Genomic DNA, 13,689 nt, shown 5'->3' on the forward strand with positions numbered 1-13,689 from the left:
GTTTAGGGTTATATTTTCTGAATAGGTACATTGTTGCCGGATCTTTTGAATCTGATCTGTTATTTTTAAATTAAATTAAAGCGTTTAATAGAAATTTTTTATCGTATCAAATTATTTTGGCAACTTTGACTGTTCCTTTGACGGAAATTTAAATTATTTTTACATACTTAATAAATCATTTAGTTTCTTACGAATATTAAAATAATAAATCTGGCAATCCGGTGGCAAGAAAATGTCGAACAGACACTGACAGAAAAAAATATATTGCATCCGTTGCATCACTGAGTCAGTTAGTCCAACATAAAAAGAAAAAATCATAGCCAACTCGGTCCCAAAAAGATCGTAAATGCATAATACATACAGTTGCGGAAATGGAAATTCGGACCGTATTGTCATTTTCATAACATAAACTCTAAAACAACCTTACGTTAATAACGTAATATTTTTTTCTTGACATAGGTAGGTGATTTTTAATTTTGAATTTTATTGTGTCTCTTGACATTCCTTTGGCTTTGTACAAAATTCAAAAATTGACTGCGTAACTGACATAGAAATGTTTAATTTTGAATGTCAGTCATAATCATAGTTGACAGTAAAAGGTGGTTTACAGAGATCTTGTTGAAGTGACAAAACAATGCTGCCCAAAACTCTGTACAGCTTACAAGGAGAGGTCGGTAGTTGTGTGACAGCTTTTTAAACAAAAAAAAAAAATAAGGGTGGTTGCCCCGACTGCCCATATCACCACCCTGAAAGGAAACGCCCGAACGTTCTTAAATTTAGGAGAAAAAAAATGGCAAAATGTGTGCGTTTCTCGTTCCGATTAGCCAACGCTCGACGCTCCGGGTTCGAATCTTTTTGCCGGAGTTTTTTTTTATTACTGAAAGAAAGAAAACGCATTACTGTACCCTTCTTTATATTTTTGTTTTTGTTTTTTAATTACATTTTGTAAGTTAAATTATCTTTTAAAATTTTTATTTGTAACGTAACTCGTGACGTAAATCAAACCAGAAATTTTGAGTGTTCGAATAGAACCCTCCGTGGGGTTTATTGGGTTTTATTCTAGTGAGGGAACGCCTAATGCGTGATCTATAGACTCTGTCGTTTATAAAAGTTTATATAGTGCATTATGACGTCACGAGTAACTTTTGCGGGGAAAAACATTCCAACCTTAAATGGCAACAACGAGGCAGCCTACTATAAAAATTAGTCAGTTTTACCAACCTTGAGCCGTCGCACATCTGGCGACTTCACCCAGTTAAACAAAAAAAAAAAAACAATCCATTCTCGAATAAAATTATATTTTAATTTTACTTGTAACTTTATTACATTCCTGTTGGGAGCCACCCAAATATGTACACGAAAAAATTTAACATGATTTAAAAAAATCTGTTAACTTTGGCAACAGGTCATAATTTTAAGTCACATCAGTGGCTACAGTCAATGGTCCTTCTTGATATGCCCAAGAAGTCGTAATCGCAAAGAATACGCGAATTTCGTATTGCACGAGGTGCAAGAATTAGGAGTATCGCCGGAATGTGTCCCCATGTGGATACTTGGACCATTAGACTGATGAAAGCTCTTCTGGCACATGTCGCAGGTGTACAGGTTGTTGGCAGTGTGAGTCTTGATGTGGGATTTTAAAGAGGCAATGTTGGGATAGGATTTACCACAAGTTGGACATAAGAGATTAGGTCCTTTCGTGTGGACTCTATGGTGTACACTGAGTGCAACTTTACTAATAAATATCTTGTTGCAATATTCGCAAATGTAAGACTTCTGCTTCTCACCAGTGTGGTGTTGCCGGTGGAGTTGTAAGAGGCCTTTTTGTACAAAGGATTTGTCACACATGTCACATTTGTACGGTCTGACTCCATGTTGGAATTTTTTATGCATGTTTAGAGATGCCTGAAACCTTTAAAACTGAACATAAACAATTGTACTTATTTAGAGAAAAAAATACTTGAAAGTTTTTGTGCATTCCTCACACTTGAATGGTCGTTCATCAAAATGCAGTCTTCTGTGGTACCTCACAAGATACTTCATTGGAAACCCTTTATTGCAGATGTCACAATGGTAAGGCATATCTCCAGTATGCCTTCTATTGTGCAGAACATATTTAGATTTAAACTTGAATGTTACATCACATTCTTCACATCTGTATAATTTTTTATTACATTGTGGTATACAACCTTTGTGCCTTTCCCCCTCTCTATTTGAATTTCCTTCACCATTTTGCTCTTTAATGGTCTCATCTATTTCCAGCTTCACATCATCTATTTCTAACTTGATGTCATCAAATGCACCAGAAATTTCATTTTCACTCTGTCCGACAATCTTTTGCGATTGTTTTGTGGCAGCAACATTTATCTTTTGCCTTTTTAATTTTATGTCAGAATTTAAGATTATCGATCGAAATTCAATAATACTGTCCAGTTTTTGTACGCAAACGTTGCAGATCATTTGTGGGAGATTGTCGTCAGGAGACAACTAAAAACATTGGTAAAGAAATTAAAAAAAAAAAAATGTTACAAAATGTTTACTTCGATGGGGACAAAACTCGTTATCGTGTCCGAGATTAATTCGTTATTTTTACCGGGGGCAAAAATATTTACAGATTCATCCCGTTCTGTTTTGAATAAGCACAAACGACACTCTGCATCCATATTTGCTTGTTATTGTATCTTGCTTAGGATCTTGCTACAATTTTAGGTTATGAATGTTATGATGCATTCAATTTCAATATTTGGCAACATTGTAATAATCCTTTTTTTTGTCCCGGAAATTCAATTCACTGCTGTCACAACTGTTATTGATTAAGCGAGTAGGAATTATCGTATTATTAAGGTATAAAAAATTAAAAATCGATTTAATATTTAATTTTATACATTCTTTGGTGGGGTTCCCCAATACTCCAATACACTCCAAGAATTCAAAGATTTTATGGTCGTTTCTAAATAATAGTTATCTTTAGATGCATAACATTAAATTTTCGCGGGAACTCTACGGTGAATAATCTGTATATAATATGAAATACCTACGTCCTCGATTTTATTCTTCAGTCTGTATAACGGGTCTTTTTTTAAATCTGGCGTCGAAGTTGGCGTTGGAGAGTGGATTGAGAGCGCACCACCCGTGTAAAAATGTAAGATTTAAACAGCTGATCCGTGATCCGTAACCCGTGTAGTGCATTCACAATCGCCTCTTCAACGCCAAATTTAAAAAAACACCCGTTAGTAGTTTTGGCAGGGCTTCAAAATCTTACGTCATACTAGTGGCAACATAGCATGAGCCTTCTTGACGTGCCCACGAAGCGCATATAAATATGCAAACTTCCTATCACACACCATGCAAGAATATCGAGACTCGCCGGAATGCGTCCTCATGTGCCTCTTTAGACCAGTCGATTCGTGAAAGCTCTTCTTGCATGTTTCGCAAGTGTGCCGTTTGACGGGATCATGTCTCCTCATGTGACCTTTTAATAATAATCTGTTGGCATAAGATTTACCACAAATGGGACATGGAATGTAGGGTCCTTTCTTGTGGATCCTGTGATGTTGCTTGAGGGCATCACCACTGGCAAACCTTTTACTGCAATATTCGCAAATATAGGGTTTCTCGCCTGTGTGTCGGCGCCTGTGAATTAGCAAGGTACCCTTTTGTACAAAAGCTTTGTCACACAAGTCACATTTGTGAGGTCTGATTCCTTGGTGGATTTTTTTGTGCCTTGTTAGACAGGCCTGAAACCTTTAAACCTGAACATGAGATTGTACTTATTTAAAAAAATATATACTTAAAAGCTTTTGTGCACTCATCACATTTAAAAGGTTGTTCATCTAAATGGATTCTTCTATGGTAAAGCATAAAGCATTTCACCAGAAACCCTTTATTGCAGATGTCACAGTGGTAAGGCATTTCTCCAGTGTGTCTGCTATTGTGGGCAACATACTGGGAATTATACCGGAATGTTTTGCCACATTCTTCACAACTATATAATTTTTTTTTACTTTTCTGTTTATATTCTTTATGTCTTGCTCCTTTTTTGTTTTCATTTTCTTCACTATTTTGCTCTTTAATAGTGTCATCTATTTCTAGCTTGATGTCATCCATCTCTAGCTTGACATTATCTATATCCACCTTGATGTCTTCACACACATAACTAGCAGGATTACCACAAACCTGATTTTCACTCTTCTGGACGAGTTTTTGAGGTCGTTTAATGGCAGCAGAGAGTGCTTCCTTAAGTCTACCAACAATTATCTGTTGACTTTTTAATTGTGCATCAGAATTTAAGATTATCATTCGAAATTCAATAATACTGTTGAGTTTTTGTACACAAACGTTGCAAATCGTTTGTGGAAGATTGTCGTCACGAGACAACTAAAAACAATGGTACTGAAATTTGGAAAAAAAAGTTAAGAAAGGATTACGTCAATTGGAACAAAACTCATTATTTTGTCCGAAATTGATTCGTTATTTTCACCAAGGGTAAAAATATTTACAGATTGATCCCGTTCTGTTTTGAATAAACACAAACGGCACTTTACATCCATATTCCAATGTAGTTTCTAGTTTTTATTCCATAATTTTAGGTTATGTTTGATTTTAATTTTGGCAACATGGCAATAATTAACAAATCAAAGATCCCATTAATAGCGGTAAATTCAAAAAGCCGTCACTAGAATCGAATCCATTTATTAAATTGCAAGTTGCTCAAATTAAATTTAAATTTCATTCTACTCTGTTCTTAGCGAAGTTTTCAACAAACTTCCACGAAAGACCTTTGAATATTATTGCAACATTATTCAAAGTCTTGTGTTATTAAAGAAGCGTGCAGTGAACAGGTAATCGTGGTAGACAAAAAATAGTTATTTATTTAACGAGCTCGTGGACCTTTAAACTCTCGTTTCACTCGAGTTTTAAACTGGTCCACTCATGCCAAAAAAAGCCAAAATTACACAAGAACGAGTTGAATACAACGTTTTTTTGCTCGACGAGCCTCTTAAAGGCTCCAAATTGCTAAAAATCTTTAAAATTAGCTTGACGTTTCGTTTTGACAAGTTTGTCAAATTTATTAAAATCCGTTCACACAGAAGAAAATTCTCAAATTCTGACAGTGTCGAACAAAAAAATCCATTTTCTAATAAAATTAATATTACATACTTGTCAATTCCTGTTGGGAGTCACCCAATGCCAATACACGAAAAAATTTAACTTGAAAAAAAATCTGTTCATTTTGGCAAGACAATAGATATAATTTTACGATTTACGTTATATCAGCGGCGACACGGAATGTTCCTTCTTGACGGCCTTAGGGTACGATTATGTTGGAGGTGCGATGAGCGATAAGAGCGAACTGCCATTTGAAAACAATGGTACTTCGCTCTTATCGCTCATCGCAGCTCCAACATAATCGTACCCTTACGAGACGCAATGAATAAGCATATTTCTTTGACACCATATTATACACATACTTACATACCTATACATGTATAAAGTCTGTTTTTTAATCAAAGAATAACCAAAACCACAATTTACACCCAAAATAGAGCTGGCAACTGTAAGAACTTACTGAACCGTACGGAACAAAACCACAGTTTAACGTATCATCCGTGGTTTAACGGGATTAACTAATATATTGAAACCCTTTTACACTGCTCGGACATTATTTCATCTCGAATCATTCCCGAATGCCCCCGAATTCCGATCCGATCCACCCTTCTCTCCTTCCGACAGGTCGCGCGACCCCCTCTTCCTTTCAGGGTCGTTCGGCTGTCCTGATCAGCATTCGGCTCTACTCGGCTCTGCTACACACCAACCGGGAACCCCAGGACTTGAGATGACCCTCCACGCTTACACAACATACACTTTTGACGTAAGGTGAAGAATTTTTTAATACATATAAAAATTTAGGTTATGTAAAGATATTAGTTGCGCGGCATGTTAATATCAACTAATTTGAGAATTTATTTAATGTCTCACTTTGGGAGGCACGTTCAAATTTTAAATAATTATGAGTTTGCGTACCTTCAAGGACATTAAAAATAACAGGCGTTGGCAGGTACAGCCAATGGATATAATTAAATTCCCCCAAATTTAGTAAAATTTTATTTATGCAAACCTAAATCAACAAGTCGTGGTTCTTTGATTAAAAAACAGACTATATAATAGTAATTTTTGCGTCAAAATCTTAGGTCACACTAGTGGCAACACAGAATGAGCGTTCTTGACGTGCCGAAGAAGTATTTTTCTATATACAAATTTCCTATCGCACAAGGTGCAAGAATATGGAGTCTCGCCGGTATGCGTCCTCATGTGCCTCTTTAGAAGAGCCGATAGGGTAAAGCTCTTCTTGCACGTGTCGCAAGTATGGCGCCTGACTGCATTATGAATCTTCATGTGACATTTTAATAATAAACTGTTGGGGTAAGATTTACCACAAGTGGGACATGCAATGTAGGGTCCTTTCTTGTGGACGCTGTGGTGTCGCTGGAGCGCTTGGCTAGTAGTAAACCCTTTGCTGCAATATTCACAAAGATAGGGTTTCTCGCCTGTGTGACCACGCCGGTGAATAGTCAAGGCACCCATTTGTAGAAAAGTTTTGTCACACAAGTCACATTTGTAGGGTCTGATTCCTTGGTGGATTCTTTTGTGGTTCCTTAGACAGTACTGAAACCTATAAACCTGAACATGGCAGATTGAACTTATTTAAAAAAAAATACTTGAAAGCTTTCGTGCACTCATCACACTGAAATGGACGTTCATCTAAATGGATTCTCCTATGGTAAACCATAAAGGATCTTGCTGCAAACCCTTTATTACAGATGTCACAGCGAAAAGGCATTTCTCTAGTATGGGTTCTATCGTGCATAATATATGCAGATTTATGCTGGAATGTTTTATCGCATCCTTCACATTTGTATAATTTTTTATTACTTTGACGTTTATATCCTCTGTGCCTTGCGCCCCATTTACCTGCAGTTCTTTCACTATTTTGCCTTTTAATAGTGTTATCTGGTTCAAGCTTATTTTCTGTTTTTGTTTCTAGCATAACATCATGTATATCGAGCTTGATTTCTTCAGACTCATAATTAGCAGAATCATCACAAACCTGATTTTCACTCTTCTGGACGAGTTTTTGAGGTCGTCTAATGGCAGCAGAGAGTGCTTCCTTAAGTCTACCAACAATTACCTTTTGAGTTTTTAATTGTGCATCAGAATTTAAGATTATCATTCGAAATTCAATAATACTGTTGAGTTTTTGTAGACAAACGTTGCAGATTGCTTGTGGAAGATTGTCATCACGAGACAACTAAAAAGATTGCTAATGAAATTTGGAAAAAAAAATATGAAAGGATTACTTCAATGGGAACAAAACTCATTATTGTGTCCGAAATTAATTCCTTATTTTTTCCGGGGGTAAAAATATTTACAGATTCATCCCGTTCTGTCTTGAACAAGCACAAACGGCACTTTACATCCATATCAAAATGATGTTTGAAATTTTTAGTTTTATTCTACAATTTTAGGTTATGTTTAATTTTAACTTTGGCAACATCGCAATGATTGACAAATCAGAGGTTTCATAAATTGCGGCAAATTCAAAGAGTTGTCTTGGTGTGAAATACACTAATTAAATCAAGAGTTGCTCAAAATTAATTTATCTAATCCCGTGGGATAAATGACACTTATCCCACTCATTTGAGTGGAATAAGGAACTTCATTACCGGACGCATTTCATTACTCCACTCAGTGGGATAAATGAGCTTCATTACCCCACTCAGTGGGATAAGTAAGTTATTATTCCACTGAGTGGTGTAATGAAACTGGCGGAAATAAATAAGATTTACCTTTTTTTTTAATTCGGGGCGGTCTTAGATAAAATTTTGTACATAACACGTGGGCTAAAGCATATTACAGGAAACTCGTGTGATTACAGATGAACTCGGGCTAACGCCCTCGTCATCTGCAATCTTCACACTCGAGTCCTGTAATATTGCTTTTATCCCACTAATTGTGTAAATAACTATTAAATTTGAGTTCTGTTCTTAACGATGTTATGTTCAACAAACTTCCACGAAAGAATATTATTGCGACATTATTCAAAGGCTAGTGTTAACAAGTAATCGTGGTACGCAAAAAAAAAAAACAATCCAATTTCTTATAAAATTATATTTTAATATTATTTTTTAATTTACTAAACTCCTGTTGAGAGCCATCCCAAGAAAAAATTTAACATGAAAAAAAATTTGTTAATTTTGGCAAGGCAATATAATTTTACATCATATCAGTGGCAACACAGAATGATCCTCCTTGATGTGCCAAAGAAGCATTTTCCTATATGCAAACTTCCTATCACACAAGGTGCAAGAATGAGTCTTGCCAGAATGTGTCCTCATGTGCCTCCTTAGAAAAGCCATTAGGGTAAAGCTCTTCTTGCATGTGTCGCAAGTATGGCGCTTAACAGCATTATGAATCTTCATGTGAATTCTTAATGATGAACTATTGGCGTAAGATTTACCACAAGTGGGACATGAAATGTAGGGTCCTTTCTTATGGACGTTGTGGTGTCGCTTAAGGTCGTGGCTAGTGGTAAATCCTTTGCTGCAATATTCACAAATATGGGGTTTCTCACCTGTGTGTCCACGCCTGTGAATATTCAAGTGACCTGATTGTCTAAAAGTTTTGTCACACAAGTCACATTTGTACGGTCTGATTCCTTGGTGGATTCTTTTGTGCATCCTTAGAGAGGCCTGAAACCTTTAAACCTGAACATGAGAGTTTGTACTTATTTAAAGAAAAAAAAATATACTTGAAAGCTTTTGTACATTCATCACACTTAAAAGGTCGTTCTTCTAAATGGATTCTTCTGTGGTAAACCATACGCCATTTCGCTGCAAACCCTTTATTACAGATGTCACAGCGAAAAGGTAGGTCTCTAATATGGATTTTATCATGCATTCCTTTGACATTTTGTTCTTTAATGGTGTTATCTGGTTCTTGCTTAATTTCTGTTTCTGTTTCAAGCTTGATATCATGTATATCAAGCTTTATTTCTTGAGATTCACAACTAGCAGAATCACCACAAACCTGATTTTCACTCTTCTGGACGAGTTTTTGAGGTCGTTTAATGGCAGCAGAGAGTGCTTCCTTAAGTCTACCAACAATTATCTTTTGACTTTTTAAACTTTTTAATTGTGCATCAGAATTTAAGATTATCATTCGAAATTCAATAATACTGTTGAGTTTTTGTACACAAACGTTGCAGATTGCTTGTGGAAGATTATCGTTACGAGACAACTAAAAAAATTTGTAATGATAATAATGAAATTTGGAGAAAAAAAATTACAAAAGGATTACTTCAATGGGAAAAAAACTCATTATCGTGTCCGAGATTAATTCGTTGTTTTTACCAGGGCTAAAAATATTTACAAATTCATCTCGTTCTGTTTTGAATAAGCACAAGCGGCACTTTATACTCATATTCCAATGTAATTTAAAAAAAAATCTTAAATATTTAGGTTATGTTTGATTTTAAATTTGGCAACATGGCAATTATTGATAAATTGAAGGCCTCATAAACAGCGGCAAATTCAAAGAGCTGTCACTGATTTCAAGTCCACATTAAAACGAGGTGCGCCAATGAAATTTCAGGTCTATTCTTTATTTTTAAATTAAGTTCAACAAACTTACACCAAAGATCTTTCAAATTTATTTAAAGTCCAGTGTTATTAAAGGAGAGAGTGGTTAACAGGTAATTGTGGTACAGACCAATAGCCAATGGATATAGTTAAATTCCCTAAATTTAGTAAAATTTTATTATTGCAAACCTAATGACCTAATCAACAGGTTATTTGATTAAAAAACAGACTGTAGAATAGCAGTTTTTATTTTGCATCGTCTCAAAATCTTAGGTCACATTAGTGGCAACACAGAATGAGCGTTCTTGACGTGCCGAAGAAGTATTATTTTATATACAAACTTCTTGTCGCACAAGGTGCAAGAATATGGAGTCTCGCCGGTATGCGTCCTCATGTGTATCTTTAGAAGAGTCATTTGGGTAAAGCTCTTCTTGCATGTGTCGCAAGTATGGCGCTTGATGGGATTATGAATCTTCATGTGACAATTTAAATAGTAACGGTTAGAGAAGGATTTACCACAATTGGGACATGGAATGTAGGCTCCTTTCTTGTGGACGTTGTGGTGTTGCTGGAGCGCTTGGAGCGTAATACACCCTTTGCTGCAATATTCGCAAATATAACGTTTCTCACCTGTGTGTATACGCCTGTGAATATTCAAGTTGCCCACTCGTATAAAAGTTTTGTCACAAAAGTCACATTTGTAAGGTCTGATTCCTTGGTGGATTCTTTTGTGGTTCCTTAGATAGTACTGAAACCTATAAACCTGAACATGGCAGATTGTACTTATTTAAAAAAAAAATACTTGAAAGCTTTTGGGCACTCATCACACTTAAATGGTCGTTCATCTAAATGGATTCTCCTATGGTAAACCATTAAGGATCTTTGTGGAAACCCTTTATTACAAATGTCACAGCGAAATGGCATTTCTCTAGTATGGGTTCTGTCGTGCACAATATATGCAGATTTTCGCTGGAACGTTTTGTCGCATCCTTCACATTTGTATAATTTTTTATTACTTTGACGTTTATATTCTCTGTGCCTTGCGCCCGATTTACTTGCAGTTCTTTCACTATTTTGCTCTTTAGTAGTGTCATCTGGTTCAAGCTTATTTTCTGTTTCTGTTTCTAGCTTAACATCATCTAGCTGGACATCATGTATATCAATCTTGATTTCTTCAGACTCATAACTAGCAGAATCATCACAAACCTGATTTTCATTCTTTTGGACGAGTTTATGAGGCCCTTTAATGGCAGCAGAGAGTGCTTCCTTAAGTCTACCAACAAATATCTTTTGACTTTTTAATTTTAATTTAGCATCAGAATTTAAGATTATCATTCGAAATTCAATAATTCTGTTAAGTTTTTGTATACAAACTTTACAGATTGCTTGTGGAAGGTTGTCGTCACGGGACAACTAAAAACATTGGTAATGAAAAATTTGGGAAAAGATAATAACAAGAGGATTACTTCAATTGGAACAAAACTCATTATCGTGTCCGAGATTAATTCGTTGTTTTTACCAAAGGTAAAAATATTTACAGATTCATCCTGTTCTGTTTTGTATAAGCACAAACGGCACCTTATATCCATATTATAGTTCGTAATTTTTTATTCTACAATTTTAGGTTATGTTTGATTTTATTATGGCCACGGATTATGGCAACATGGCAATAATAGCGGCAAATTCAAAAAGCTGTCAAGTCCACATTATCGGGAGGTGCTCCAATGAAATTTCGTCTATTCTAGAATTTTATCTTGTTACAATTTTAGGTGATGATCACGAATTCACGATATACATAAGAACATGGCATCATGGCAAACATTTTTATTGACAGTGAAGGAAATTTTACGTGTTCATTTTATAATGACAAATTTTCTGTTGCACACCTTGCCTGCGAAATCCTTTAGCGACCTTGAGATTGGCTGCCTCGGCGACAATTTTTCTCTCGGTACGTCAAAGAACGATTTCGCAACCTTAATATACAAATAACAATTATTCTAATTTCGTGTCAAATTACAACATCCGGTCACTGTCAATTGCGAGAGACAAAAAACACGAATATTTTTCAATTGTTTCATAACAGACTCAGTTATTGTTGGTCACGCTGTATATTAAACTCCACTTTATAATAAAAATATGTTTTAATGTTAAGTCAATTTAATACATTCCTATAGGTGGGGGTCCACCAAATACACAATTCCAGGAACTGGGAAACTTGATGGTTTTTAAATTATATGTTTTTAGTGTGTCAATGAACCTACACAACATTTCTAGTGTGGCAATCGCGTCAGGTCTGTTGTCTCCCTCTGACACATATTTAATCAAAATGGTACACTTGAAGCTGTCTTCCAAGTTTTCAAATAATTTCACTGCAAAACCAGCCCCATGGATTAGGTATTTGCCATTAAACTCTGGTTCTTTAGGTTTAATGTTTAAGTTCTTCATCACATCTCCCACATCTTGATTGCTGACATAGTAAAATTTATTATTACTGATCACATGTAGCTCATAATCGAAGGAACTCGTCAAAATCACCACATTTTTGAGCTTAAATCGCAACAACGAATTTTTCAAATCCTTGAAAAACTTCGTCGCGAGCTTAAAATGAATTGCAGACCTTAGTTGAACGAGGGCCAGTTTCAAGTCTTCATTTACGTACAATTCGCACGCTGTGCACATGTCCGGCCCGTTCAGTTCGTACGGGTCTGGCCCCACTGAAGACACGATGGCGGGGTGCCAAATAGTCGCAGCTTTCTTGAAATCCAGCGACGTTATTAACAAATCTACGGTGAGTTGTGGGACATTTCCGACAGAAACACTTGGTATAAGCAGTGTGAAATTCTCCAAGTCGACTTTTCGCTTAAAACTGAATAATTCCCCCATAGCTGAGGCTCAACGCACGAACACTTCGCCAAAAAATATTCAAATTATCGATGACAAGCAGTATCATCGCTTGTTGACAACCGAATGTGAGGTTATGTCGGTCGCTGCTAGAGCGGGATATTTGAAATATTTGCAAAATGCAAACGATTTATTCGTAAAAATTCATTACGGTACAGACACTAATACTATTAATTGAATACACTAATACTATCATTCGATTAATATCACATCATCGTCCGACGACGGCTTCCTTTCCGGTTTTTTCGTCACACTTAGAGACAGCGGCAGTTTTGGCTGCAAAGAGGCCTCGCTGGCGGGCTTTGCGAGTCTGTGTTGGGGCTCTTTCCTCTGATGTAAGTTGATAGCTTCCATGTTCTTGTAGGGCTGAGTAACCGGAATCTTGAAACGTTACAAAGCAATTAATTTAAACATACAAGAATTAAAAACATATTCATATTTTGAGTGTTTCTCTCAAATTCTATTTGCACCACTTACTGAGCTTGTAGTGACAATACAAGATAGTGTTAGTCGCTTTGATGCACTTTTCAAAAGTAAGAAATACCCAAAACGATTTAATATTCTCGTTTGATAACTCCCAGATTACTTGGTGAAGAAATAAATCAAATAAATTATAACAAAGAAAAATACTCGAGAACGGCGTCCATGCAAAAAGAACAAAACAGGGAAACCATTAAAAACTTACACCTTGAGAATACTTCACTGACATAACAGCTGCGACAAAAATATTGCGCAACGACAATTCACGATGCATTTGTTTTTATTGTGATTTTTCAGTTTGTCCCAATGATGATCAACGAAACGTGCACATGCTAGACTTGCGTGTATAAGTTTTTTTGGATCCTCTGGACGTACACCGACAAGTGGCAACGTCAAAATGAACACTGTTAGCGACCACCGCGGACCGCAGACTAAACAACTCTAATAACTAGATCGCAACTAAATCCACCATACCTACTAGATCAAAGCAGCTGCTACTCCTAAGCTACGATTCTACAGGCTTTGACTACCGTGTCCATTATAAAAATCCACTGACGTTGCCACTTTGATCAATTATTACATCTTGTGGTGAGTGGTCACTGAACGATAAGTGCAATGCGATCGATTTAGCCGAGACGTACAACAGAAATGTTTGTGAATGAATTGTGTC

General features: G+C 36.1%; 5 protein-coding genes and 1 long non-coding RNA gene across 13 annotated transcripts in view; 1 reads left to right on the forward strand and 5 right to left on the reverse strand.

Annotated features, from left to right (window-relative positions):
* Nucleotides 1-1,836: 1,836 nt before the first annotated feature.
* LOC138122069 (zinc finger protein 501-like) lies at nt 1,837-4,986 on the reverse strand. Of its 4 annotated transcripts, XR_011156332.1 has the most exons (6): nt 4,428-4,986; nt 3,791-4,377; nt 3,263-3,744; nt 2,541-2,697; nt 1,961-2,487; nt 1,837-1,912 (listed from the first exon to the last, which is right to left on the reverse strand). XR_011156332.1 is itself a non-coding variant. In XM_069036211.1 (3 exons), exons 1-3 carry the CDS (start codon nt 4,548-4,550, stop codon nt 3,264-3,266), a joined length of 1,191 nt encoding a protein of 396 aa, XP_068892312.1. In that variant the 5' UTR covers nt 4,551-4,986; the 3' UTR covers nt 2,861-3,263. The 4 variants fall into 4 exon arrangements, 2 of the variants coding, with proteins under 2 accessions (XP_068892312.1, XP_068892313.1); XR_011156333.1 differs by lacking the exon at nt 2,541-2,697; XM_069036211.1 differs by lacking the exons at nt 1,837-1,912; nt 1,961-2,487; nt 2,541-2,697 and having other exon boundaries at nt 2,861-3,744.
* Nucleotides 4,987-5,739: 753 nt separating this feature from the next.
* On the forward strand, nt 5,740-8,523 carry LOC138122085 (uncharacterized). Its single transcript, XR_011156339.1, has 2 exons — nt 5,740-5,877; nt 7,046-8,523. It is a non-coding gene; the product is annotated as an uncharacterized lncRNA (long non-coding RNA).
* On the reverse strand, nt 6,093-7,495 carry LOC138122067 (zinc finger protein 813-like). Its single transcript, XM_069036210.1, has 3 exons — nt 7,359-7,495; nt 6,720-7,309; nt 6,093-6,673 (listed from the first exon to the last, which is right to left on the reverse strand). Exons 1-3 carry the CDS (start codon nt 7,479-7,481, stop codon nt 6,193-6,195), a joined length of 1,194 nt encoding a protein of 397 aa, XP_068892311.1. The 5' UTR covers nt 7,482-7,495; the 3' UTR covers nt 6,093-6,192.
* A 1,345-nt stretch (nt 8,524-9,868) lies between the features above and the next one.
* Nucleotides 9,869-11,296, reverse strand: LOC138122066 (zinc finger protein 782-like). The gene is made up of 3 exons (XM_069036209.1): nt 11,105-11,296; nt 10,441-11,051; nt 9,869-10,393 (listed from the first exon to the last, which is right to left on the reverse strand). Exons 1-3 carry the CDS (start codon nt 11,225-11,227, stop codon nt 9,913-9,915), a joined length of 1,215 nt encoding a protein of 404 aa, XP_068892310.1. The 5' UTR covers nt 11,228-11,296; the 3' UTR covers nt 9,869-9,912.
* A 464-nt stretch (nt 11,297-11,760) lies between these two features.
* On the reverse strand, nt 11,761-12,623 carry LOC138122079 (proteasome assembly chaperone 2). Its single transcript, XM_069036222.1, has one exon. It carries the CDS (start codon nt 12,519-12,521, stop codon nt 11,796-11,798), a length of 726 nt encoding a protein of 241 aa, XP_068892323.1. The 5' UTR covers nt 12,522-12,623; the 3' UTR covers nt 11,761-11,795.
* Nucleotides 12,624-12,650: 27 nt separating this feature from the next.
* Nucleotides 12,651-13,689, reverse strand: part of LOC138141632 (calcineurin-binding protein cabin-1-like) — a 35,351-nt gene continuing 34,312 nt past the window's right edge. For 4 of the 5 annotated variants that reach the window (XM_069062357.1, XM_069062358.1, XM_069062355.1 and 1 more), the window contains exon 25: nt 12,651-12,920. In XM_069062357.1, the coding sequence (XP_068918458.1) occupies nt 12,732-12,920 (189 nt within the window). In that variant the 3' untranslated portion in view covers nt 12,651-12,731. The remainder of the gene's footprint in view (nt 12,921-13,689) is intronic. The other variant, XM_069062359.1, reaches the window with a different exon arrangement.

The sequence above is a fragment of the Tenebrio molitor genome, chromosome 1 (genome assembly GCF_963966145.1).
Source record: "Tenebrio molitor chromosome 1, icTenMoli1.1, whole genome shotgun sequence".
Classification (NCBI taxonomy): Eukaryota; Metazoa; Arthropoda; class Insecta; order Coleoptera; family Tenebrionidae; genus Tenebrio; species Tenebrio molitor.

Excerpts from the sequence above, each read along its gene's own strand:
- LOC138122069 (XM_069036211.1), bottom strand. The coding sequence starts at position 4,550 with ATGGATGTAAAGTGCCGTTTGTGTTTATTCAAAACAGAACGGGATCAA. Across the intron at positions 4,378-4,427 it reads TGAGTTTTGTTCCAATTGAC|TTGTCTCGTGACGACAATCT; the intron begins GTAATCCTTTCT and ends CATTGTTTTTAG. Across the intron at positions 3,745-3,790 it reads GAGTGCACAAAAGCTTTTAA|GTTTCAGGCCTGTCTAACAA; the intron begins GTATATATTTTT and ends TCAGGTTTAAAG.
- LOC138122067 (XM_069036210.1), bottom strand. The coding sequence starts at position 7,481 with ATGGATGTAAAGTGCCGTTTGTGCTTGTTCAAGACAGAACGGGATGAA. Across the intron at positions 7,310-7,358 it reads TGAGTTTTGTTCCCATTGAA|TTGTCTCGTGATGACAATCT; the intron begins GTAATCCTTTCA and ends CAATCTTTTTAG. Across the intron at positions 6,674-6,719 it reads GAGTGCACGAAAGCTTTCAA|GTTTCAGTACTGTCTAAGGA; the intron begins GTATTTTTTTTT and ends TCAGGTTTATAG.
- LOC138122066 (XM_069036209.1), bottom strand. The coding sequence starts at position 11,227 with ATGGATATAAGGTGCCGTTTGTGCTTATACAAAACAGAACAGGATGAA. Across the intron at positions 11,052-11,104 it reads TGAGTTTTGTTCCAATTGAA|TTGTCCCGTGACGACAACCT; the intron begins GTAATCCTCTTG and ends CAATGTTTTTAG. Across the intron at positions 10,394-10,440 it reads GAGTGCCCAAAAGCTTTCAA|GTTTCAGTACTATCTAAGGA; the intron begins GTATTTTTTTTT and ends TCAGGTTTATAG.
- LOC138122079 (XM_069036222.1), bottom strand. The coding sequence starts at position 12,521 with ATGGGGGAATTATTCAGTTTTAAGCGAAAAGTCGACTTGGAGAATTTC.